This window comes from Aulonocara stuartgranti (assembly GCF_965226115.1).
Source record: "Aulonocara stuartgranti genome assembly, chromosome: 18".
Taxonomy (NCBI): Eukaryota; Metazoa; Chordata; class Actinopteri; order Cichliformes; family Cichlidae; genus Aulonocara; species Aulonocara stuartgranti.
In genome coordinates, this window is record NC_138954.1 from 17,037,495 (window position 1) to 17,064,170 (window position 26,676).

A 26,676-nucleotide genomic window follows, 5' to 3' on the forward strand; every position below is an offset into this window, starting at 1 on the left:
GATTGTCTGCCAAAAACTGATTTCCAGTGTTTCTGTGTATTTTTTATGTGTAATATCTTTACGTATGTTCGTAAATAGACTTCGGTGAACAGGGGATACAAAGGGGTTACATAAAGAATTAAAAAATTATCTGTTTTTTAAGTATCTTTACAACTTGTACTTACATTATAACCAATCCGGTCCTTTATCCCCACTTAAAATATTTTTACAGAACTATTGTAATATTTGCTGCCATTTCTGCTGTCCTGTTGGGCAACTTACTCTTACAAAATACATTTTTAATGTTAATGAGATTTTTTTTTACTGCATAAATAAAGGTTATATAAAAGTCGCTGCCAAAAACTGATTGCGGCTTGTATCTTGCTACACGAATGTTGTTTGTGGCTCAAGATGACTTTATGTCATCCATAAGGGATGCATTTGACATATGTTTAACATATTATAGCCCAACAAGTTACTTATAGCACTTTAAATATGAGCAATCGCTTTTTGGCAAATACCGGAAATCAGTTTTTGGCAGACAATCACTTTTTGGCACAACACCGGCAACAGCTTACTATACAGTAGGGCTGGGTATCGTCACTGATTTCTAGAATCGATTCAATTCCGATTCACAAGGTCCCGAATCGATTCGATCCACGATTCGATTTAATTCGATTTAATTCGATTCGATTCGATTTAAATCTGGGATATTTTGACAGTCAGAAATATTATAATTCAGATCAGTACATTTACATATTTTTGTATCAATAAAAAGGAAGCTGACACACGCAAGACTTTATCAAAGGTGTGAGCGTCACAGCAGATACCTTTGTGTCAAAGTAGCTGAAGATAAAACACAGAAAAACATGAAGGTGATTTTCCTGGCCTGGGATTTTATAAAAATATTCTGCAGTACATCAAAAACGAAAGAAAACCATTAATCAACATATGAACATTACCTCTGAAGTTACAGCGGTTTTATTAGAGACATGGTTAAGCGTTTTGCATTTTGAATCATTTTAAAAAGTTTAAATTTGTTCAGTATTGAACAGCAGAAATGAGGTTTTCTTTTCGGAAGAATGTAAAAGGGAAAAAAACAGCGGCTGACAGCGCTGTAAACAACAGTAGACTTGTGCGTAACAAGCAAGCGAATAATGAAGAAAGGGAAACTGTTCTTGAAGTACAGAGAGAGAGAGAGAGAGAGAGAGAGAGGGAGGGAGAGAGAGAGAGAGAGAGCTGTGCATCGCGGTGGAAGCAAAACAGTAAAAGTCAGAGTGAATACAAATCAAATCACTTTTTATTGTCACATCACATGTGCAGGCACACTGGCACAGCACATGCGAGTGAAATTCTTGTGTGCGAGCCCCACAAGCAACAGAGATGTGCAAACACAACAACACAAACGAGCAAAATACAAGAATGGCCAACCTGAAACTAATAAATATATGTACAATATATAATAGTGTATGCATTTCTGGATGTGTATACTAAATATTTTCCTACGTGTGTGTGTGTGTGTGTGTGTGTGTGTGTGTGTGTGTGTGTGTGTGTGTGTGTGTATGTATACACATTTTTACAAATAGTAAAAAAATAAAATAAAATAATAATAATAATAATAAAATATATAAAATATACAGAGTTGAATATGTGCAAAACAAGTGGCATTTATATACAGTGTGGAGTGCATAATGTTGAAGTTCCAGTAGTGAAGCTGAGGTGTCTATGACGTGTTCAGCAGTCTGATGGCCTGGTGGAAGAAGCTGTCTCTCAGTCTGCTGGTACGGGACCGGATGCTGCAGAACCTCCTTCCTGATGGAAGCAGTCTGAACAGTTTATGGCTGGGGTGACTGGAGTCCTTGATGATCCTCCCCGCTTTCCTCAGGCACCGCTTCCTGTAGATGTCTTGGAGGGAGGGAAGCTCACCTCCAATTATCCGTTCAGAGCACCGCACTACTCGCTGGAGAGCTTTGCAGTTGTAGGCGGTGCTGTTGCCATACCAGGTGGTGATGCATCCAGTGAGGATACTCTCAATGGCACAGTGATAGAAGGTCCTGAGGATGCGGGGGCTCATGCCGAATCTTTTCAGTCTCCTGAGAAAGAAGAGGCGCTGCTGTGCCTTCTTCACTGTTTTGTTTGTGTGTACTGACCACGTAAGATCCTCAGCCAGGTGTACGCCAAGGAACCGGAAGCTGCTCACTCTCTCCACAGCAGCGCCGTTGATGGTGATGGGGGTGTGTACTTCTCTGCACCTCCGGAAGTCCACTATCAACTCCTTTGTCTTTGCGACGTTGAGGGTGAGATGGTTGTCTTGACACCAGTGGGTCAGGGCGCTGACCTCCTCCCTGTAAGCCGTCTCATCACCGTTGGTGATAAGACCCACCACTGTAGTGTCGTCCGCAAACTTCACAATGATGTTGGAGCTGTTAGTGGCTGTGCAGTTGTAGGTGTAGAGTGAGTACAGGAGAGGGCTCAGTACACACCCCTGTGGAGCACCAGTGTTCAGTGTGATGGGGGATGAGGTGATGCTGCCCAGTCTGACCACCTGGTGTCTGTCAGACAGGAAGCTAAGGATCCAGCTGCAGAGGGAGCTGCTCAGTCCTAGATCCTGCAGTTTCCTGTCCAGCTTCGAGGGAACGATGGTATTGAATGCTGAGCTGTAATCTACAAACAGCATTCTCACATAGGTGTCTCTCTTCTCCAGGTGTGACAGGGCAGTGTGTAGTGTCAGGGCTATGGCATCATCAGTGGACCTGTTGTGGCGGTATGCAAACTGTAGAGGGTCCAGTGAGTCGGGTAGTGCAGAGCAGATGAAGTCCCTGACCAGCTTCTCGAAGCATTTGCTTACGATGGGGGTCAGGGCTACAGGTCGCCAGTCGTTCAATGAGGAGATGGTGGAGGATTTGGGTACAGGGACGATGGTGGCCATTTTGAAGCAGGCTGGGACTACAGACAGAGAGAGGGAAAGGTTGAAGATGTTTATGTGAATCTTCTTTTGCTGCTGGTTCGGTCAATATTGTTTGGAGAGAGATCAAACTAACAGCTTTAGAATCGGCGCATAAAGGGCGTGAACACAAAGCTTGGACCCGCCGACACATCAGAATCAGCAAGCTGTCGGCTTTCAGCCCCGACCGTGTCCTTGCCGTCGGGTGAGAAAGGCGACATCTCACTGATTCTGATCCGCGGGTCGCGCTGTGTGTTTAAGTCTATGTGCAGAATCCGTGTTCCTGCTCTCATTTACTGTCTTAACTGTTTGGTGGTTCTTGAAATTTTGTGAGATGTCACCAGAGATTCTGGCATTTCGGGCAAAATAAATTTATATTAAAAAAATCGATTCAGGATTTTAATGAATCGATTCAGGATTTTAATGAATCGATTTTACGTTATCCAAGCCGGAATCGATTTTAATCGATGAATCGATTATAAAAACCCACCCCTACTATACAGGTCAACTCCGCTAGCAAGAAGATCGAGGGAGACGTAGGAAACTGCTTTACCGAACCTTTATTTCTCCTCCAAGGTACGAACACCGCGTACAGTGGGCTGAAACAGTTTACTCACAGCGGGCATCGCCGATACAACTCTGGCTGTCGAGGGAGTTATTATATTCCTTTTATTTACTTTCTCTTCGTCTCTTCTGTAGTTAACCGTTACTCTTCCTTTTTCCTTCTTTTTTTGCTCTCCGCCCCGCACACATTTCCCATCAGGCTCATCCTTAAAGGGCCACGCCTGTAACAGGTGTAAAGCACGCTGCCACTGGATTCTAGATCAGTGGAGACATGTTCTCTGTCGTGACGAATCACGCTTCTCCATCTAGCAATCTGATGGCCGAGTATGGGTTTGGAGGCTGCAAGGAGAACTGTACTTGTCTAAATGCACTGTGCAAAAACTAAAATTAGGTGGAGGGGGCATTAGGGTCTAGGGTTGTTTTTCTGGAGATTTGGTCAATCTTCATCATACAATGAAGTATTACATGCTCCCAACTTTGTGGGAACGGTTTGGGGATGGCCCCTTCCTCTTTCAACATGAGTGTGCACCAGTGCTCAAAGCTAGATCCATAAAGACATGGATGAGGAAGTTTGGTGTGAGGAACTTGACTGGCCTGCACCTGGCCTCAACCAGAACAGAACACCTTTGGGATGAATTATGCGTGTGAAGGCAGATGAAGGCAAGATAGATTGATAGATATTATTATTCAACTTTATTCCACATTGAATGGCAATCATATTCCCAGTTAAACGCAATAAATCCTTTTAGAAATGTCATAAAGGGATGGCTTTTTCTAAATAGCTTTAGTTGACCAGACTGGATTAATTCATGTTGGTTGGTTGAAAAGCTATGCTTAAGTAGTTTCCCCAAAACTTCTCATCAATACTGAATGAGGCGCTTTGGCCACGTCTTGTATGTAAAAATGAAAATAAAGGGCGCCCTCTGCTGGTAATTAATTGCAAGGCAAGGCAAGGCAAGTTTATTTGTATAGCACAATTCAACAATAAGGTGATTCAAAGTGCTTTACAGAGATATTAGAAACAAGAACAAATAAAAAGCATGATTTAAAATTGATTAAAACAAGCAAATAAACTAACTAACTAATTAACAAACAAACAAACAAACAAACAAACAAAACAGTATATAAAATCAAAACAGATAAAATCAGAACAGTAGATAAAATCAGTAATTGCAGGTCAAAAGTATTTCTACATAGTACAAACCTTGTAGTACGCTTCTTTAAAGGACGGTCGATTTATTCCATGAAGGTAAAGTAGCCTCCAGACTTGATGATGTGCTGTTTTAATAATTTACTTTAAAACCGCCAGTTTCGCTACACGCATGCGCATTTCAATCCATAATTACCCAAGATGGCGGCGAAACGCTACAGTTTGCTGTAGTCGCTAGTTAGCGCATACCCAGAAAAAAATTACCAAACAAACCCAAAATTGGTTTTGTAACCAGCGGATAGACGGTAGTGTGGTTTAATACTAGCAGTTGGCGGTTGTGTTACAAAGGTTTTAAGTCGGGAAAATGAGCTACACAACGAAGGTGGTGCAGGTGACGAACGTGTCGCCGAGCACAACGTCGGAGCAGATGAGGACACTGTTCGGTTTTCTGGGAACCATCGAAGAGCTGAAGTTATTTCCGCCAGAGTAAGTTAAATAATTGTCTGTGGGCTTATTAGCGGCTTTAATAATGTAGTCACAGGCTGTTTGGTCGTGTTTCCTAGTAGACTTGGTAGACTGGTTAGCATGCACGCGTAGGTCCATGCTAACCAGTGACCTGGCCCGCAGTCTTTTATAATGTCTTTGTCTGGCCTCATGAACCACGCGTTAATCCTATTTATGTCTTTGATAGTCTGCTTATTTCCTAAACAGGGATAAAAACGTGTATTTAGGCTTAATATGTCCCCCTCGGTGTTTATTTGGGTCTTAATGTTACCGTAGTGTCTTGTTTTTCAAAGTATGTAAAGTCTCTTTTTATCAATGAGAGGAAATGCAGCAAAAGTGATTAATAATTAATATAAACACGCCCAAGTCGAGCTTGTGAGGAAGGGAAAAATTAGTTGTATTAACTTTAACGGTCTCTCCGATGTTTTGTTAGGGTTAGGATAACTCTACCCCTCCTTTCCCCAGTCGTTTTTATTATAATTGAGTCTTTCCAACAGTCCACAGTAAATTTTCTTCTAAAGTATACAGTCAGGGCCTGGGTACTTGTATTTATTTCTGTTTAAAGTGTATGTTATAAATCTGCTTTAAACTCTGTCTGCATATATTTGTTGTGTGTCAAATCCACACTTAAGTGACTAACACAGCATGTGGGTGCCACTGGACCAGATCAGGTTGTCAGAACATTTTTCTCCAGCTGCTCCCTTTAGGGATCCACAGCTGACCATCTGCCTCAATCTCACCCTATCCCTAGCATCCTCCTCTGTCACACCAATCCTCTGCATGTCCTCCTTCACTACATCCATGAACCCCCTCTCTGGTTTCCCAATTTTCTTCCTGCCTGTTAACCCCATATTCAACATCCTTTGTCTAATATATCCACTGTCCCTCCTCTGGATGTGTCCAAATCATCTAATCCTTTTTTCCATGTGCTGTCCCTCTGATGTACTCATTTCTGATTTTGTCCATCCTGCTCACTCAAAGTCAAAGTCTTAACATCTTAGCGTCAGCCTCCTGTCTATTTGTCAGTGCCACTGTATTTAAACCATACATCATAGCAGGTCTCGCTACAGTTTTATGTACTCTTTCTTTCACACTCGCCACCATCCTTCTGTCACAAATCACCCTGACATTTGTCTCGATCCACTCCACCCTGCTCCAATCTTTTCTCCACCTCACTTGTGAACCGTTGATTTGGACGGTTGATACCAGGCATTTATACTCCTCTACCTTTGCTATTGCTGCTCCTTGCATTTTCAGTGTTACATCGGGATGTCAAAAGAGGCTGAAGAAAGCAATGTTTAGATTTTGTAAAAATGTTTTTTATTGCAGTTTATTCACGTCATTCTTCTTTACCACTTCTATAGTGATTCGCCGATGCCGGTGACATCCCGGGTGTGCTTTGTGAAGTTCCAGGAGCCAGAGTCTGTTGGTGTGTCTCAGCATCTGACTAACACGGTGTTTGTGGACAGAGCGCTGATAGTGGTCCCGTTTGCTGAAGGTTTGTATAAAAGCTCATTGTTGAATGAATTGTGATGGTGCAAGACTGTAAAAAGGTTGTTGTTGGTTTTTCCCGTCTCCTGTGAATTCACCCTGGCATGCTTATATGAGCTTTGTAAGATAATTTTGAATGAAAGTGGTATTGCCATTCTCCTCCCATGGCTCGTGTGTTTAAAGCAGACTTCTGCTGTCAGATTTGTGGTGAACTGTTTTAGCGCATTGCACATCTGTTTTAGCACAACAGCCCTTAAACAGATCTTTGTTACCTGGAGTTAAGTTGTTCGGGATATAGTGAGGTGTTTGTCTCTGACTAAAACAGTAATGTGCTCTGCGCTCAGAAAGTTCAGTGTACCAAACTCTGCTTTACACACCAGGACACAGACATCTGTGGGCACCACAGGCACGTCAAAGTTCAGAAGTGATGTACTTGAAATGCTTAACCAAATGCATTTTTATTCTCACCATATATTGGACTACCCCCTGTTAAACTTCTCTCTGTTATTTGTGTGTGTATGTGTGTGTGTGTGTATGTGTGTGTGTGTAATTTTTGTAGTGAAGAAGGCAAAAGCAGCCCCCTCGTTGATGGCTGAAAGTGGTCCTCTGCCTGCCAACAGGGAATTGTAGACATTTGCAAAGGCCAGCAAGCATACAAGCCCCACCACTCTCTCTCTCTTCTCATTTTGTCTCCTTTTTTTTCTTTCTCTGCCTTATCTTTTTCTTTCCTTCTGTCTAAATTGTCTTTCCCAGGTGGTTTTGAGAATAAAGTTCAGATTTCTAGGGCATAACCTGAAACTGTGCAAATTCTGCACTATTTAACGACACTTTTGAGGGCTGCTTGGTCAAGTGTTTTATGGTTAAGAAACGGTTCCTTTGCAGATAAGGCTGCCTGTATTCATCACTTTTTAATGTCAACAAATCCCATGAAAACACAGAGGCCATTCAAGTCCACAGACTAGTAAATGCTTGTTTGTTCATTAGGGTAATTGCAGCTGATGCAGTTTATTTAGAGTCGGTGCCTCAGGCACCATCATGCTCTTTTAAAAGCTCACTAGCATACGCAAACAGATTTTAAACAACAGCTGGAAGTAGTCCCCAGCAGATGGACAGTTGTTTGAATAACACCACAGTACTTTACGTTTACTGTATGTTTTTAAAGAAACCACTTCGCCTTCTATAGAAGTCAGACAATATATTTCTGAAAGTTTTACACCTGATCAGCTGGAAATCTGTGTCGGAAATCTATGCTATCACATGATGTTATGATAACGTAATGAAATACAGCCGAAAGTACGGCAGTTGGTCTGTTCAGCACCGCCGATTCCTCCTGTGCATTTCAGAAGTTGGAGGGAAAATATGTTTGCATGTGATTTAATAATGACCTAAACAAAGAACAGAGACCCAGGAGGGGGAAAAGATCCCCGAATTTTACACTTTTATATCAGCTGGGACTGCATGTAAAACACGGGGACATGATTACACAGTAATTTACACATAATGCTACAGCACTAGCATAAATGCTGGTAACGCAACCACTTGTGTAAGTTGTGTTGTAGCCCCACAGAAGTCTAAATCAGGCATGAGATGGTATTCACTAGATTTGTGGACAGTAACAAGAATATTTCCAGCCTCATCCTTTTTTAAAATGGCTTTAAAAAACATCAACTTGGGAGTGACACCAGTTATTTGGCTCTGGTGCAATAATTGTATATGTCAGGGGTCTGGGTTATTTTTTAGTTAATACAGAAACACACTAATGCCAAAGTAGCCTACTCTGCACAGAGTAGATTTAAAACATTTTTTTAACCTCACGATGTAATTTCAGACTTGACAAGGGGAAAACTAGTCAGTGATTTAATAAATACATGGAACTAAAACTCTCTGGTATAAATCCTCTGAGATAGGCGACCGACATGACGTAGTGTTGGTCCAGTATCCTCTTTAACAGTGGTTTTCTTTTGTTGTTGTGTTTTACAGTTCTTTTTCCTGGCTCAGCCAGTCCTGTATACCAGGCCCTGCTGAAAATACCATCCAACCGTTTTGTCTCCTGCAGCATTTTCTCTCTCCAGTGTGCTCTTGTGTTTAAGTGTTGTGTGTCTGTATTTAGGTGATGTCTCTTTGTGAATGGATTAAGTGTGAGATGATGATGATGATGAGCTATTTAAAAGATAAAATTGGAGGTATTTTGCATTTTAAAATAAACAGCCCACCATCCTCTGTCCAGGTTTGGTTAATTGATGCAGTGACAGGTAAGGATACTGAGATAATGATGCAGGCAGCATCTAGCCTGAATTTTGTTATTGCCATTTAGCATATAAACTACTTAATTCTCTGAAATGTGTTTGTGGTGAGTAGACGCTGATGGTTTGCATAGTGTTCTTGCCGAATCCCTAAAATTCTCTCTGTTGTGTGTGTGTATCTCAATTTTTCTCTGTGTGCTTTTAGTAGCGAAGCCGCCAACGTGAATCGCTTGTTTCAGTAAACGTCAAAAATGAAAATTGAGGGCACACCGAACTGGAGAAGCAGCTGTGCTTGCTAACGTTTGGTTCATGACTTAAAAAACACATTCAGGTGATCTATTCTTGGCAGTGTTCATTGGAGTAGTGTGATTTATTCCAGCAATAGTTAAGTCACTGCAATGATTATGTTGAATTAAGGGAACTCTTCTCTGATGTATGAGGTAAACATGTGAAGAAATGTGAACACTTTTTCTTTTTTTTTTTCTTCTCCAAAATGTCTTCTCTGTAGTGTGTGTGTGTGTGTGTGAGAGTGTGAGAAACCTTTCTTCTCTCCTAATGCCTTTTTCTTTATCCCTGTAGGATCTATTCCAGATGAGGCTAAAGCTTTGTCACTGCTGGCGCCAGCAAATGCTGTTGCAGGAATTCTGCCAGGGGGAGGCCTTCTTCCGATGCCTAATCCCATCCCCAATCCACCTGTAAGATCTCACTGTTTAACTGTGTTGGATGTTACATGGTGACATAACCAAAAGTCTTAACATTTTTGCTCTGACATGACAAAATGTAACTTGAAGCCTTTTTTTGAAAAAGTAATTATGCATTTAAAGACATACAGAAGCAGAGTGTAAGATAACATAAAAATACGACTCACAGATAAACTGGCTTTTGTTTATTTTTGTTTTAAAGTTGGATCATATCAAAGTCCATCTGGTAGTTTGTATAGTTCTTTAAATCTGTTTTTTCTCCCTGTGTTGTATTTCTGTTTTTTTGGTTATTTGTAGGATTGTGGTAATGCAAAATTGTATTGTGCTCATTCACATCCTTTTAGTATAAATAGTTTGAAGCAGTCAGTCATGTTGCCGAGTTACAGGTCTCTTGCCAAGTTGTGACCAAGTAGTATCCTGTCTATGGTTTTCCTTCATCCACTCGCATATCCATCAGTTACTCCTTCGGCTCTGCCATGTTTCTGTCATTTCAAGTCGAAAGCGTATATCAGCATCGGTTAATGTACAGCGTGTCTGCTTACATCACATCTTTACATGCCTCGCTGGCCATTTACTAATGAGAGAAATTAGTCTCCTGCACATAAACAGTGATTTTTAGCCCAGTGTATCAGATAGCACCAATATAATTACATAAACACTTGTTAGGTGTTCGTATCTGGATATTCTTGGCCTGACATAAATTTGTTTATTCCAGCTTGCGAACCCCTTTGGTGCACCCAATATAGACGCAATGGCAGCGTTTGGATTCCCCGGAGCTGGTATGAATCCCCAGGTGAGAGGTTTTCTGAAATGGCAGTGAACGAAGTTGATGTTGAATGTTTTGAACTGACAGTCTTTATCCTCCCGTTTCCACACAGGCTGCTGATCAGCTGTTGAAATTGATGACGGATCCAAAGTAAGTCTCTTTAAAGATTCTTCTTTGAATGCTGTGCATTAGGGTTTTTTTTTTTTGTTGTTGTTGTTATTTTTCCCAGGCACTGTAGAACAACTGAGGCACAGGAAAGAAGCAGTTGTTTGGTGTTTTGTAGTAATGAGTCAACTAATTAATATTTATTTGTTTAGACTGAATCCCCTGGCGGCTGGAATAAACCTGAATGCTGGGCTGAAGGCTGACGCAGCTAATAAAGAAATCGAAGAGGCAATGAAGAGAGTCAGAGAGGCCCAGTCGCTCATTTCTGCTGCTATCGAACCCGGACGTGAGTACATTAAAGTTCAGAAGATCTTGTTGCTAGGATGTTGGCTTTGCGGTATAAAACAGTGTCTGGATTGTCTGCACTGCTGTCATTACAAACACTTATTAGGTCAGCTTACTTCCTCAGATGATTTCCTTGGCAGGTTTTCATGTTTGCAAATAGTTTGTTTTTGCTTTTGTTTTCAGTGTTAAGAAAAAACGTTTGTTAACCCTTTAAAACCGGACGGAGCAGGCACGCTCCGTTTTGCGTAACTATTCTTAAATCCCTGTAGAACCGGAACCACGTAAGCTAGCAATAATTTTTTTTGCACATGAAACCGGAGGAGTTGTACGTACTTCTTATGCTATCAGCTCGTCCTAGATTACGGTTTCCTTCCACATATAGTTTTGCAAAAAACAGCATAAAAAGCACTTGCAGCAACAAAAACATAATATTCCAGAAACACGCTTTGCCAATTCGATCAGCTGTTCATAACACTTCCTACGTTGGAATAGACGTCAGCGCGAACTATCGTATGTCCGCCATTACCTGGCTGAAACCGGAAGTGGCATCTTTTTTTCTTTTTCTTTTTACCATTTCCTCTTTTTTGTTTTTTACCTTCGGGGCCTTATATGCCTATACTGGTGTTTTTAAAAGTCATGTTTGACTTCATGCTTTTCTGAATAGTTTCTGGGATGCTTAGAACTCAAATTGCACTGCTGGAAATGGTTTATTTTGATGCACGTGCTGTTTTCTTTGCAAATTTGCATTATAATATTTATTTTTGTTTTTCCAGCAGTATATAAAAATTGGTGTATCTCAAAAATAAAACTATGAAGACACTCAAAAAAACAAACAAAAACAATTTTCAATTTTTTGTAGTTTGCACTTTTTTGCAATTTATGTAGTTATTATAGACTTAATGCTTACATCTCATTAAAATTTGGGCTATAACGGTTGTATTGATGTATAGCAACTTGAAATGCTCTCAAAAATGGCACTACAGCATGTAAAAATATAAAGATAACTCTGGCGGACTTGGTTCTATGGTAGGTCTTAAAGGATAAAACACAGAGTACTGGAACTTGACCTGTATTTCATTTTCCTGACGTGCAGATAAGGAGACAAAGAAGAAGCGCTCTCGGTCCAGGTCCAGATCCAGAAGGAGGAGGTCCCGATCGCATTCAAGACACAGGTGATTTACTAAAACTTATCATCTGCAGAGCTGAGATGAGGAAACTTTGTTTTGTTTGTTTTCACATGAACAGCAAAGTTAAATGTTGTGAATGAATGGTTTCAGGCGAACCAGAAGCAGGTCGAGGCGCAGATCCAGATCGAGAAGCAGAAGACGCTCCAAAAGCCCGCGCAAGAGACACACCCACTCTAGAGACAGAGGGAGGAGATCTCCCAGCAGATCCAGGTGTGCTAACTGTGTAAAAACCTGTCCTCGAACCTGTACTCTGAGGTCTGCAGCTGGGAAACCTGAGATCTAAATCTATATGCATGTTTTCTTTTTATCTACAGAGAGCGAAAGAAAGAAGATGCAGGGAGAAGGAAATCCAAAACACCACCCAAAAGCTACAGCACAGCGAGGAGGTCACGCAGTGTGAGCCGGTGAGTACAGCCAAGGTCTTCAGCTGACAAGTGCTTGAATTCTATTCTGGTAAAGACCTTTTAATATTAAGAGAATTTAATGACTGTTCTATGGTCAGATTTACCAAAGTACAAAATCAACAGGAACAGAATAGTTAAACGTACGTTTTTAAGTATAGTACTTCCCTAATCACGATAAAGCTGCTAATGCTTTAACAGGAAATAAGATTTAATGCATATGACAGTTATTAATGAAATACTAGATTTTTGGTTTTCAGTCAAATGTATTTATTTCAGCTGCTTCTAATATCCTGCGTATGTGCAAAACTTAAATTATTTTGTTCTGTTTGCAGGAGACGCAGGAAAAGTCGCAGCGCCAGCCGTTCTCCTAAGAAGTCTCCTAAAAGGAAAAATTCCCCGTCTCCATCTCCTCGAAGGTTGTCTGATGTGTTTAATACCTTCTGGCTGCACTGAATGTGTATTTTAAGTTTCTCCTGAATGATTTTTTTTTTTTTAAAGGAGAAGTAAACATATATCCATTACTAATCTTATTCTGGACTTTTCACTTTCCATCCTGTTCAGACACAAAAAAGAGAAGAAGAGGGAGAAGGAAAGGGACCGGGACCGTAGGAGCGATAAAGAGCGCGGCCGTGAAGAACGGGAGCGCTCCAGCAGCAAGAAAAAGAAGAGTAAAGACAAAGAAAGGGAACGTGACCGGAAATCAGATGCAGAGAAAGATGTTAAGGTTGGTGTGTTGTGGTTTTGGACCCTGTGAGCATCACTCTTCTAATGTTAGCCAGTCGGAGGGAGTTTGTACTTTTTTACTTTTTTTTTCGAGGTGTCTCATGCATCGGCTTCTTTTCCCAGATCACCAGAGACTACGATGAGGAAGAGCAAGGATACGACAGCGAGAAGGAGCGAGGCGACAGGAAGGACTCGGACGATTCTGCTTTGTCTCCTCGGTCGGTAGAAGGTAATGGCACAGCACGTTCCGCGAAGCAGGCCAAAGTTAACGGTGCCGATGATCGCCACGAAGAGGACATGGACGTCAGTGACTGACTCGTCCGTCCCGTCCTTTCCCACATTCTCCCTCCATGTTGGTTGTGAAAAAGCTACATCTTTCCCCCCCTTCCTACTGGGCTGAATCTGAAAATGTGAATTGTTTGAAATGTATCAGTTTCTGTCACAGGAGGGAAGCGTGCCCTTTTGCAAATGTTTGATGCTAAAAATCGTCTGCCCTGACATTTTTCTCGGTTTGTCACATTTACTGTAAGTGGTCTTTCTGCTCTTTGCTGCTACAGATGTAATAGATTACAACTGGAAGTAGGCTTGCTTTGCGTTTCTTTAGCTTGTGTTACCAGATTTCTTTTTTTATTTGTCTTTACATATGAACCTTTTTCATTTCTGTTGTGTGGGGTGGTGTGATGCACGGGTCTCTTGTCTTCACCAAAAATGCAAGCTTCTTAGCTTAGCTTCTTGTTATCTGAGAGTACTGATTGTTTTATCAAGGATTTCTTTTATATATTAAAGCTTATTTAAAGAGCTAAGACTGTGAAAATTTATAACTTCCACCTCAGGTTGGGGGGGGCTAATGATACAGATATGAAAATCCTCACATCTGGTTTAAAAACACTTAAATCACAGACATGGTTCAGCTGTTTGATCACAGAGACAATTTTGCCTTCAAACTAGTCAAAGACAGATGCGCCTAAATTAGTAATGCTAACCTTTACTACATAAAGTCTTTATTGGCATAAAACTAATGCTGATGGAGGATTTCTAAACATAAATTTTCCAGTTCAGTTAGATCATTTTACATGTGGGCCACATATAGCCCACTTTGATGTGAAGTGGGCAGGACCATTTAAATAAAGTTGTGTAATTATAAATTTAGAACATATGGTTTTCATGAATTCACAGAAAATGCTTGTGTACTTCGGTGTCGTGGCTTGATCAACAGGAAAAGCGGTAAAACCGATGATAAGACAGGTAAAAGTTGAAAATCTAAGCATACCTTCACATTTTCTTAAGCTCGGCCAGAATGGAGTCTTTGCTGGGCTAATTCTGGTCTCTGGGACTTGTGTCTAAAACCCTAACTTGGACTAATCTGGCATAGGTTTCTAGACATTTAGGATGTTGAATATATTAAATCTTTCATATTAAAGTGAAAAGAAGCCCAGGCTCTGAGAAATTAAATATTTTTCAGATAAAATGACGAGTTTTATTTTCCAATGTCTGCACTAAACACTGAAGCCAAACGGACAGTGCTCTGCTAGTTTATTGCGTCTTCACACACTGACGATAAATCAGGGGAAATTTTATAATCTTTAGTATCTTGGGATAAAACCAGCTCTCCCTTCTTAGCCTCACCTCTTTAATAAACAGACTACAATATTGTCTTGAAGCATCGCCAGATTTGACCTAAAATACCCACTGAAGCGATAAGAATCCCCAATATATCAAAATATTTGTCCACCCCTCTGGAAGCCTCATAAAATTTTTATTACAAACACGCAGTCAGTTGAAAGATGATGCTGGTGCTTTATTTAAAGGGAAGTGAAGTAGGTATGGTTGCAGTACATATTAGCTGAAGCCAGACAGCTCAATGGATCAGATAATGTCTTATCTGGAGAGTTGAGAGATCCAGCAACGATCAACTTCACAGCTTAGTTCCCTCTACTTGCATTTATATATGTATACATATAGATATATATATATAAAAAGATAATCATATGCAGACAACAATCAAGGAGAATTTATAAGCACTAAAACATTTTCTAAGAGTCAGTGTTCTAATTTCCAGTTTCTCCTTAAGTACCAGCCAGCCTGCAGGTAGTAGAACAGAGAATATACCTTTAAAGAAGCATGTGATCCAGGAGGCCAACACAGCCAGAGCATGCCTTAAATATACTTCTTATCAGTGCAGTGTTAAACTAAGAACAGTTTACCTGATATCTCACCTGGGTTCTCCCATTCACAAACGTACACACAACAACCCCTGGTACAGTACAGTTACTCACTCACACACTGAGCACATACGATCACGACAGACATGGAGAGACAGCCGAGAGGTAACATGAGCTAACCTGAAGATGCAGGAGACTGCGTCCCTGCGCAGGGAAAAGGCTCGGATATCGTACTGTAACAATGGAGGTCTTCTTTAATGCTAAACCTTATCCCAGCTGGTTAAAAACATTCTTAAGTACCGGAAATGTATTGCTACACAGTGTTACTCATTTGAGTCCATCTCTCTCTATATATTATAGATAATATATAAATGAATATTAAGCACAGTTTGAGGATATAGCTATATCTGCTATTCTTTTTGTTGTGAAGTACAGACGTGAATTATTTACAGACGAGGGTGTCAGTGCACTTTCAAGAATGGGAAGTCAGTTCTCTGTCCTTGAAGATGAGGGGAAATATTTAAATAGTGACGATGAAGTCTGACAGCTTTCAGAGTAGAGAACAGCAGCATGGAGCAGTGGGTTTAACTGCTCTGTTGAACAGCGAGTACAATGAAAGCTATCATCGATTTCACAAAAACGGCTCCCGAAGCATCTACATGTGAGGTGGCGCTCTAACACCTGCTTGCATTGATTTGCTTTGGATCCATCAGCCAACAGAGCAACTGATCACTAAGACCGGCCCCCACCCGCCCCTTCCTTTTCACAGCTAATAAATACAGAATAAAACAACACAATATTCCTTTTTTTGTCTGCACTCCCAAACTTGCTGGCCATATCCCCGTTTACAGATCAGAGGTCTGGGAAACGACTGGGATCTTCTTTGTAATCGGCGGGGATGAAGAAAATGGACTCTTCGAATTCGTCGTAACGGAATTCCTGAAAGGTGACGGTCGCTGTGATCGTGGGGAAGACGGGGATGTCTGTGAGGCAGGAAACACACGCAAAAAAAGGTTATTGGTGATCCTGCTCCTGAAACTCATCTACTCACAGGAATGCAACGACAGGTCGCTTCACATACCGAGTTTGACAGGAAAACCAGGCGGAAGTTTCATCTGGACAAACTCTCTGAGTTTGTTGAAGTGCTTGAACGGAGCTATGACCTCCAACACATTCAGTAATCTGGAAGCAGAAGAGAGTAAATCAGAACCTCACAAATTCTTACAAAAATAAATAAAAAATTAAAACGGATTCAATGCAATTCGAGATTTTGACTGAATTGCAAATCTTGGTAGAGGTTCAGCCACTTTCTCCACTCGACCTTCAGCACACACACACACACACACACACACACACACACTTTCAAGTCATTCTAAGTGGTGATCCTCTGAATTTATTATTCATAACAGACAGATTCACATTTGATCACGATGTCATATGAAAGGCAGATTTTGCCTGGTTTGCTGTAATAACTTCGCCTGCTGATACAAGATTTCTTCGTCATTTCAAAGTTGCAGTCTTTGCGTCGCGCTCCTAAGCGGCATTCTAAGGAAAGAACATTTCCCCTTTAAAAGAAATATTCACTTGCTTTGTCTAAATGAAACTATTCCAGCATCAGCATTAGCTCTAAATGACCCTTTGATTACACCCGAGCTGAAACTAGATCACTTAAATAAATTTAAAAACAACAAAGTGATGCCAGTATGAACAAGAAAGGTAATCCTGTAAAATGAACACAAAAATTTAAAGATCTTATATATTTATGGACTTTATATTTCAGGTTAACAATTTCCATATATTATATAGTTTCATATAACACATAAATAACAAGAGGATAGTTGATACCGGCTATCTGCCGATATGCCGTGATCGGCATTTAAAAAGTAAAGGGAAGGCGGGAGAAATAACCTTTAAGCATGCTATGAGTGTTGATGTTTCATAGTTTCTCCACTAGAGGGCCTTCTGCAACTTCCCTGTTGGCAAGACGAGAAATCCATGACTTGTCGCAATAATCTTCTTATCTTGTCATTTTATCTTAGTAAGGACTAATAAAAAATAAATAAATAAATAAAAATAATAGAATGCTTTGTGTTTAATGTCTGAAAGAAATATAAAAAAAATATCGTCCTATATATCGGATTTTTTTATTACAAACTATCAGCCTTAAAAATTCTACATCGGCCTGGCTTTAATTTCTGTGAAGTACTTTTTTGTGCTGAAGTCTAAGGAATGTTAGACTTCCAGACTCAGGAAGTTATTTGTGCATACTAACTCATTTTTAGGACAAACGCACGATAATATAACACAATTTAACAGGTAGTAAACGCTCCCATTTTATTTACCCCTTCATTCATTCATGCACATATTAACTTTACCTCACTTCCATGTGTGGCGGTAGCTACAAGTTAGCCGTCCAGGTCTTTTCTCTTTCATGACTAAAACTCCCTTTCATGTAAAAGTTAAACCTAAAACACTGGAGTGACACTGATGGCTGCCCGTGATGATAATAAATCAGTTTCTGTGAACCCCCAAACCGATTCACAAGAAAATAGTCCAGTGTTTTATTTCATCAATCACACAAATCACACACACATGCAGTTTAGAGTGAAAGGTAAGCGGGCTGGGGAACTACCAGCACCAAGGCTGGAAATGATGCAAGAAGTGCAAAAGGTTTATCGTACAAATTATATTATTTATCATCAACAACTAGAGCACTGTCTATTTTGGGTCATTATGACATTAAAACCGAAAACGATCAAATACTAAACATAGCATATTAAACATTACAAAGAAAAATATGCAAAGGGGAAAAATTACATTAAAAAAAACATTAGCTCTGATAAAGAGAGGTTTTTATTGCTGTCTCCATTAAGGTTCATTCAGTAGACGAGATAAAGCAATTTATTGCCTTTACTAAGTTCCCGTAATATTTAAACCCGAGCCACATCCCGCCTGAATCCCAAATGAGGGCAACGTGAAATGATCTTTTAAAGTGCTGGATCTTTTTTTATTAGTTCTTTCGTACACAGTCGCCAAAAGACTACTTGTGACCGCAAACAAAACCAGAACAGAAGGGGGGGGAGCTGGGAACGTGCAGCAATAACACTGAAACCAGTGCTTCTTAGACATGAAACATGTAGTTGATTGATGATGGAATTAAAAGCCAACTTTCTGATGCACAAACATGCAATGCACTGAAAGGATGGTTTTGTTCATTACATCCCAAAGATAATAAAGTATCTTTGGGATTAAGATGATTCCAAAGAGTTCCTGAAGAATTTCCTGACACATACAAACCAGTTTATCAAGGATTCACACCTTGGCTCATCTGAACACTTGCATGATTAGTAGAGGGACAGCAATCCTCAGGACAAACCCCAACACCTGTTAAATACCTGGGAGCCTCCCATCAGTGGCTTTAGAGCTAATTAAGCCTCTTGAATGAGACGTGAAAGTTTCACAGACTAAAAAGAAGAACCTACACTGACTTAACCAAGTCAGATAAAATATTTTTTGGGGAAAAATCTTTTCCAAAATTTATTATCAACTCTTGGAAAAAAACAAGGTTTAAAATATATATATATATATATAAAAAAAAAGATTTAAAACTGAAAAACTCTTATCAGCCAGGCCCATCATTTGGCCCGACTCTGAGAACAAGTCTCGACACACGAAAGCCTTGCAGCTCCAAGGTTACAGGTGCATACAGTAAGGCATGAAAAGAAGCGAATAAGAAATTTTAACTTCAAACAAACCGTGCCGGGTTCCCATGGTGGCCAAGCTGAGCAAAAGAACATTTTTGGTGAGGGTGGTGAAGGTGGGGGAGTGTTTGAATTTTGTAATCTTCTCATCAGTGGCTCTCTCCCACAACCAGTTGAAGCCCTTTTGTCTACCTGGCCCAATTATCTGATGTGATTCATCTCATCTCTGCACTACCCTTTTCTAGTATCCCAAGTGTATCCACCCAGGCTCAATCTGCACAGAAAGCTTCGCAAATAGATCTAAGGAGCAAGGGATGTACTTACGACTCAATGCCTAGAGGGAAATCCTGGCTCATGGCTACAGTAGCTTTGAAGTTCTTCTTGCTTTCCTTACAAACAAGCTCTCTGCCAAGATGAGGTGGCCTGAAGGTGAGAAGAGGCACAGACGAACACAAAAAGATGTTATTTCACACTCAGCAGTTATACATATTTTCTTCTACCTGCCCTGAATAAATTCCTAATTACAGTGAGGACTGATGACATCGTAGAAAACACAAGGTGCTTACTTTCCGTGCTCCGCGGTTATGTACTCCTCCCATGAAATTGTATTGGGTGCTGGAGCTGTGAGGGACTGCCTTCTCACGGGCTGGAGGGCAGAAAAACATCCGTCAGTGTTAGCACCATTCACCGCTGGCGGATGAAGCCACGGCCCTGAATTCTTTCCTTCTCACCTCAAAACTCTGCTCACTGATGCTGCCTCCTTTACTTAAGCTCTCCATGATGGCTTTGTTCCTCAGGATGTCTTCTTCACTTAGGTGCTCCCGCCGTTTCCTTGACTCCAGCACCAGACCGTTCACTGCATAGAAGTCAGCCAGGAAGTTTCCAACTCTCTCCTGTACAGGAAACAAACAGATGGTGCCATACTTCCAATGCAACAGCAGTAAAAACAAAATTTCAAACTTGGGATGTGCTGCACAGGCTGTATGGAGGATCAAAGTGAGGCTTGTGATGCCTTCAAGGGGTCATGAGGTAAAACCTAAGGGCTAAGTATGTTTATTTCCCACTGTTGTAATGTGGTTGCTCAGTTTTCTCCAGAATACTGTAGGATTTTTAACCTTACACTATAAAACGCCTCGAGGCAACTGTTTTTGTAAAATGGGAAAGGTCCCGGTGCTTAAAAACCCCAAAGTTCCTTTAATATGTTTTTTCCCCCCTTCTTCCTCCTAATGTTGTCCCATTTCTTTTAATGGATTGGATTTATATAGCGCTTTTCAAGGCACCCAAAGCGCTTTACAATACCACTATTCATTCACTCTCACATTCATACACTGGTGGAGGCAAGCTACAGTTGTAGCCACAGCTGCCCTGGGGCAGACTGACAGAAGCGAGGCTGCCATATCGCGCCATCGGCCCCTCTGGCTTTTGCTTTAACCATACTGTGAAATAAGCCTTACTGTTTTATCCTCTCTGAAGAGCCAGCCGATCTGACTACGGGAGAAAGTGATGGACTTGGTAGAAAGGGTTGCAGAGTAGACGTCGCTGCTCATCAGAATATCCACCTCCTCTTCTGTCTCCATCTCTGACTCCTTGGGGCAAAAACACTGAGTCAACTTCTTGCTGTTCATTTCTTTCACATCTTTCTGATAACATGATGTGAAACAGAGGTCTCCTTATGCCCCCCCAGTTACCTCGTGGTGTATTCTTTGGTACACTTTTGCTTCATTGTCCAGAACCACAAAGGACTGGGACGGTGCGGCGTCGCCGTTGAAAATGAAGCTAAGATCGCCGCGCTGACATTTCATATCGGTGAAGTCTATGAGAGTGGTGTCAAGTCTAAATCAAGAGAGGGGAGGAAGAGTGTGTGAAGATAGTTACGTCCTACTTTTCAGAGCTAAAAGAAGTTCTCGACCTCAATAGGAAACATGCTACATTAAACACACAGTGGTGTAGATGGGGGCAGACTTTAGCTAGTATTTATATCTTACCTGATATTGATGCCCTGCTTGTAGATTTTACAGGCATCGGATGGCAGCATCCGGGACAATAAAGGCACTACAACAGATGAGACGTGCATTTATTCAATAGTGACTTCCTGCTGTGTTCGCACGTAATGGAGGGTTTTGGGTGAGGTTACAGCTCCGGAAATTTTCAAAGGATTTAAAAATCAAGAGCAGCCTCAAACTATTACAAGCTGTAGCTGTGTGTGAGAATATGTTGCAGAAAATTTCACATTTGTGTGAAAGTTAAAACTCACCCCAGCTCTGAAAGTCCCAGTGCAGCTCCAGATAAAAGTCACCGAGCTGCACCAAAGCATTCAAACACATCAAAAGGTCAACGCACAACATAACAGAAAGTTCAGATTATACGTGCATCATCACTTGATATTGCATGCTCACGGGTAGTCAGCAGACATTTAACCAAATCAATACAGAGAAGGTTTTTCAAACTTTATGGGACTAAAGGTTTAACGATGTCAGTGGAAAACCTGAGTTTGTCATCACAGTGTTTAAATGAGTCTCACCTCTCTGAGAGCTTTGAGTAATTTTGGCCTCTTGTCCTCCACACTCTCCCTCGACTGCTGCTTTAGTTTCCGCAGTATTGCTGTGACTGGGGGGAGACAACAGGGATGGATCATAATGGATGTGTATTATAAAAATGTGGTATGACTTTCAAACTCATTTTTTACATTGTGTGCCACATACAGGCCTCTGTGATCTTAAGTGGGCCGGGCAGGCGAAACTGTCCTTTCTGTCAGCGTAAAGATGTTTAGCTACACATTAAACCCCTGAAATATCTTAATATAAGAAAAAGCAGTGGCAATTTTAACAGCATGTCTCAGTTTTTCTAAATGATTTCATTGTTCAGCTATTACTTAATTCCTCTGGTTTGCATGAATGGTCATAAGGCTATCTTTACCAAGACTGTAAAACATATAAAAATAAAGTTAAAGGTCCCCAAAATGTATGCCCTCCTTCACATTTTCAGCCTGCCAGTGGGCCAGACTGGAGTCTTTGCCAGGCCGATTCTGGCCACCTGGCCTTATGTTTGACCCCGATCTAAAGTCACAACTGTGCATTTTAACAGGAGCTGCTGAGTGCATGTTATTAATACATTTTTAAACCCCTAAAGCATGAGTATTGGCACAAGCCACAAATATTTTATGGTGGTCACCCTCTCTTCCAGCATTTTCAGATGACCTTTCGCGCTGAGGGAGATATGAGTGCCAGGATATGCATATTTCACAACCAGTCCACAGGACTGAACTCTGTCACCCAAACCCCGACACACTGATTGCCACAACGCGTCAGTTAAAATTGTGTGATTTTCATAGATTATTACATAACACAAAAACACTGAATCCCACCCAGCTTTATATAATTTATATAACTGTGCAGACACCACAGCCGTGTTTGGATCGGCTGATGTAACCCGTTGGCTCGTGAAGTGCACGACTTCCTCTCACAAACTGACCAGCGTCCTCTCAATGATACCAGAATGAACCACAAAAAAAAAAAGAAGAAAAAAAATTATATCTCAGCATATCTCACACGTATCCTTGGTTATTTCAGCCAGGGGAAATATTAGGCAGAAAATAGACGTGACCGAGGAGAGAAGTGCTGACGAGGCACACGCTGCTGCACTCGGGTAGTTCATAATCGCACGTCCAGATAGCGAGCTGCTGACACGATGGGCACATGTGTAAAAGTGAAAGCTGATGACCAATGATAAGACTGCAGTGCTTTGTGACAAGCTATAACACACACAAATAGACACTTGACATTTGGCAAACCCCATTATTATTCCTTGCTCTCTGTCTCTCTTTAACACCAGCTGTGCACCGGCTGTAATTTAGCCAAAGATTTAAATCTAAATATCCTTTGTCACTGGATTATGAATTTCTATGCATGGTTTAAATGCACCCGGCCCCCTCTCTGCCCCTCTGCCACCCCTTCACCCTTGTGAGTGATGTGACCTTCTCAAAAGCAAAGCTCCCGGTCCCAGTCCCAAGACAGCCTGCCACAGCAAGCACAGAGAGCCGAGACGCATACTAACAAGGCTGAGGGTCATTATTCAAACTACCAGGCCTCAAACGCTTTGTCGCAGGCTGTGTAAGAAAATGATGCTCATAGCTCACTCGTATCATCTATAGAGCCAAAAGCAAGAACTAAAAATGTGCAGCTCAGCACAGCTACAGAAACTAAAATAAATTATTTACTATTCAGCCCTTTTAGCAGACAATTTATATGTTACTTTAGCTTGAACAAATCGCACTAACTTAACCCAAAACCTACAAGGACAGAGGAGCGAATATATCTCCAAAGCATTAGCTGGGACCTTTTACATGTCATTTGACCTATTTCACTAGATGTCGAACCTAAAAGCGGTAGCATCGTTAAGCAGGGCAGTGGCAAGCTTTAAGCTTGGGGCTAACACTAAGCCATTGCTAAGGCAGCGTTCCAGCCCATCTGGATGGTGAGTGCTCAGAGAAAATCCCCACCATAGCTTTTTAGATGGGATGGCCAGACAGCACTTGTTGTGGTTAAACACTTACATGACTAACAAATGATCCTTTGAATACTAACACTTATCTCATTACCTTACGACAATACTGGAGGAGACAATTTGCTAGAAATTCTACATCTTCAGCCTTATTACACAAGTTTTATTTGTCAAAAAAAAAAATGAAACACTGATCTAACCCTCATTTAATGTAGACATGTTCTCTGAAACTTAAGATTTCATCTATAATCAGAGTAACTCATTTGATTCCTGATGCCAGTGCAAAGCATGTGGGGAAAGAAAATCCAACCAAAACACTGCAGCTATCAAGCTGATGTTCAGTAACACCACTACAATATGAACATTCATACAGAACACCTTCCCAATTACCGATATGACTGAATAACCCACAAATACTGTCTAAAGAACACATTGTATATCTATATAACCCTCAGATAGGCAGAACTCAGCCTAACTGTCAAAACAGGGAGTGTGTATGATTGCAGGTGTGACACTGAGATTGCAACAAACAGATCCAAATATGAAAAGCTCAAGTCAGTCTACAGCTATTCAGAGTAGTTTTAGGCTTACTCATTTGCCTGTCGCCGTAGCTGATGGCTTCTGCTAGAGGACTCCATCCCTGTGCATTTTTTATCTTTACAGGTGCATTATGGGCCAACAGGAGGAGAGCGCACTCTGAAAAGGAGGAAAAAGAGAAGAAAACAACCAAACAATGAGTGACAAATGTGATTAGTTCTACAGTTCTGTTACTGCTGCACTATCACTACATGCATTGTTATTAGAAACAATTTTAATATTTGCAAAAGGCCACTATATAGTGTTCTGCACATGCTCAAATTGCGCTCATTTACAGGACCATGATTTGAAGGGTTGGTAAAACGGGTTTACCCACAATAATGTTTCTCATGCTGTATACTGCTGCAGCACTCTGTGGACTTCCTGACTAAAGTGCTTCTCTTTAAGGATCCTCTCCCAAAAAAACCCAAAACAGTTTGCTTTAATCGGTGAGCTGGCCTGACAACATGTTTAGAGCTGTGGGTGCTGAAATCACACCACAACCATTGCCTTTAACTTATGTGAATGTAATCTCATCCATTACAATGTCAGGGTTTTAACAGCAGAGAGCAGCAGGTTCAAAAATGGCTCGAAAGCGACATGTGGTTGATATTAGTCATAACAGGCTGTGTTTGTGTCACTGTTTGACAACTGAAATAACAAAGTGTACATCAGAGCAGCTTCAATTTAGAGTAATTTCTATAAAGACACAGTGCATGGGCGCAGAGAGAGCAGGAGAGAAGCAAACAGATGGTAATGCTGGCCACATTAGAGACAGACACATGCTTACGCTAAACATTTCCTGCATGTCGGCGGAGTTGCCATAAAAACTAAAAGTAGTACACTTGGTCTTCAGTTACTCAAATGACAGGAGTGCATGAAGACTCTTGACTTTACTCATTCCTACAGTTATACTTGGCAGATTTGGCTCTAGCAAGGAAATAATTGCAGACTGTGAAACAGCTGTCTGCATCTGGATTAAGTTGAGGCAGCTGTTCTGTCTTCATTTGATGGCATGCCAAACTAGGCATCAGACAGCCACTTTGTTAAACAGTGAAGTAGGTACGGGGCAGCTGTGGCTCAGGTGGTAGAGCGAGTTGTCCACTAATTGCATGGTCGCCAGGGCAAGAAACAAATTCTTTTCTAATAGTTCAGTTTAATCTGTATCAAATTAAGGTTTCAGGACTAGAGGACTTTGCGTGGTACACAGACTACAAAGAGCTTTGAGTCAAATTTGTGTTATAATTGACACATAAATGAAATTGTGTCTCTGTGCCCATAAATTGGCTTCTTTGTATGCAATTACTGATATATGTGGATTTCTCTGAGCCTAACTAATGTGTCATACCAAGATTATGTTATCGCTGCTCTGTAGAGGTCAGATAAGACACGGTTATGCGCACAAAGGGTATGTGGGCTATTCCAACACAGGAATAGGGAACTGCTGCGTTCAAAGGGGGCTTTTAATGAGGATTCAAAATACTCTTTTAATAAAGCCATGTTAGGCCACGGAGAGCACGGCAGATTTAGTCAAATTTCCTGGGCTTAAGCAGATACTGGAAGATTACTTTTTCAGAGTGCTCTTGGTAATTTTGTTTAATCCAGTGCAAGGCAATAATATTAATAACAATTTTAAAATGAGGTTATTTCATTTTACTACTCTATGGTTCAGCATTACCTTTGTGGCCCAACATGACAGCCAAGTGAAGAGGTGTGTTTCCTGGAATTAAAAAAATAAACACATCAAGTAAATATCAGCCTCTAGCACAAACACTGTAAATGGAAATGGAAACATGACAGCAGAAAGCTTACCATGCACATCCTTCTGGGAGATGCTGTGGGTCCTGATGAGAGAGGAGAGCCTACGCACATCTCCCTTAAACACGCATTCATGCACAGGGAACTCCAAGTCGTCACTGGTCAGGATTATTGGGTTCTTGTTGTTGTCGCTGACAACTGATGAGTTACCGTTGATGTTGTTGGCATTGAGCTGCTGCTGTTGTTGTGCCGAGGTTTTGATTGACTTCTGGAAAGCCTTGTTGGACTTGAAATGCTTACCGGTGCCGTTAGAGATAGTCCCGTTGGAGGTCTCATCGTACGTGTCCATTATCTCGTCATTTTTGTTCGGTTTCTTGTGGTCCTTTCTCATGGTGCGTATCTTCTCACCTGTCATGATGTCTATCGTGCGGTAACTGGTGAACTACACACGAGGCTAACGTATGGTGAAGATGCGATATGGTAGTGGGCATTAGCAAAAACTCCACAAATATGAAAAATGCTCAGTCCTATTAGAAATTTTGAGCTAACGGCGACGCTTTTTCGCAACGCTTCTGTTATTAAAATAGCGGTACGCGGTTCCTAGGACACGTTAGCTAGCTGCAAGAAAATGAATATGGTTTGATTTATCTATGGGTGCGGCGATGAAAACAAAAAATAATGACAAACATTAAAAAAACCACACACACAAACAATGAATCGGGATAATAAGAAAGAAGAGCAAACGACTACATCGTTGTCTCTTCTACCGTGTCTCTCGGATGCAGGTTTTAAAACGGTATCGACGCTTTGCGGCTGAATTCAGGAGAATCGGGCGATACAACAATACTGAGCCTCAGCTAACATCTCTGCTAA

At 41.0% G+C, this 26,676-nt stretch overlaps 2 protein-coding genes across 3 annotated transcripts; one reads left to right on the forward strand and one right to left on the reverse strand.

The window, feature by feature from the left end:
• The first annotated feature begins 3,416 nt into the window (after window positions 1–3,416).
• LOC309693679 (uncharacterized protein) lies at window positions 3,417–13,909 on the forward strand. Of its 2 annotated transcripts, none has more exons than XM_082513131.1 (12): window positions 3,417–3,499; window positions 6,506–6,639; window positions 9,455–9,570; window positions 10,292–10,369; window positions 10,455–10,492; window positions 10,660–10,793; window positions 11,886–11,964; window positions 12,070–12,189; window positions 12,294–12,383; window positions 12,716–12,799; window positions 12,945–13,107; window positions 13,230–13,909. In XM_082513131.1, exons 2-12 carry the CDS (start codon window positions 6,516–6,518, stop codon window positions 13,419–13,421), a joined length of 1,218 nt encoding a protein of 405 aa, XP_082369257.1. In that variant the 5' UTR covers window positions 3,417–3,499; window positions 6,506–6,515; the 3' UTR covers window positions 13,422–13,909. The 2 variants fall into 2 exon arrangements, with proteins under 2 accessions (XP_082369257.1, XP_082369256.1); XM_082513130.1 differs by lacking the exon at window positions 3,417–3,499 and adding an exon at window positions 4,800–5,123.
• A 974-nt stretch (window positions 13,910–14,883) lies between these two features.
• On the reverse strand, window positions 14,884–26,675 carry LOC309693678 (ankyrin repeat domain-containing protein 13C-like). The gene is made up of 13 exons (XM_082513129.1): window positions 25,858–26,675; window positions 25,724–25,765; window positions 24,061–24,165; window positions 21,491–21,576; window positions 21,224–21,269; window positions 20,955–21,021; window positions 20,658–20,802; window positions 20,424–20,555; window positions 19,701–19,862; window positions 19,536–19,615; window positions 19,294–19,392; window positions 16,350–16,450; window positions 14,884–16,251 (listed from the first exon to the last, which is right to left on the reverse strand). The coding sequence occupies exons 1-13, from the start codon at window positions 26,216–26,218 to the stop codon at window positions 16,121–16,123; spliced, it is 1,557 nt and encodes a 518-aa protein (XP_082369255.1). The 5' UTR covers window positions 26,219–26,675; the 3' UTR covers window positions 14,884–16,120.
• Window position 26,676: the final 1 nt, after the last annotated feature.

Coding starts and splice junctions, on each gene's coding strand:
- LOC309693679 (XM_082513130.1), top strand. CDS start 5,002: ATGAGCTACACAACGAAGGTGGTGCAGGTGACGAACGTGTCGCCGAGC. Junction 10,370..10,454: donor GAGCTGGTATGAATCCCCAG/GTGAGAGGTTTT, acceptor GTTTCCACACAG/GCTGCTGATCAGCTGTTGAA. Junction 11,965..12,069: donor CGATCGCATTCAAGACACAG/GTGATTTACTAA, acceptor GAATGGTTTCAG/GCGAACCAGAAGCAGGTCGA.
- LOC309693678 (XM_082513129.1), bottom strand. CDS start 26,218: ATGACAGGTGAGAAGATACGCACCATGAGAAAGGACCACAAGAAACCG. Junction 20,556..20,657: donor ACCAAAGAATACACCACGAG/GTAACTGGGGGG, acceptor TTTTGCCCCAAG/GAGTCAGAGATGGAGACAGA. Junction 16,252..16,349: donor TGGTTTTCCTGTCAAACTCG/GTATGTGAAGCG, acceptor CCTGCCTCACAG/ACATCCCCGTCTTCCCCACG.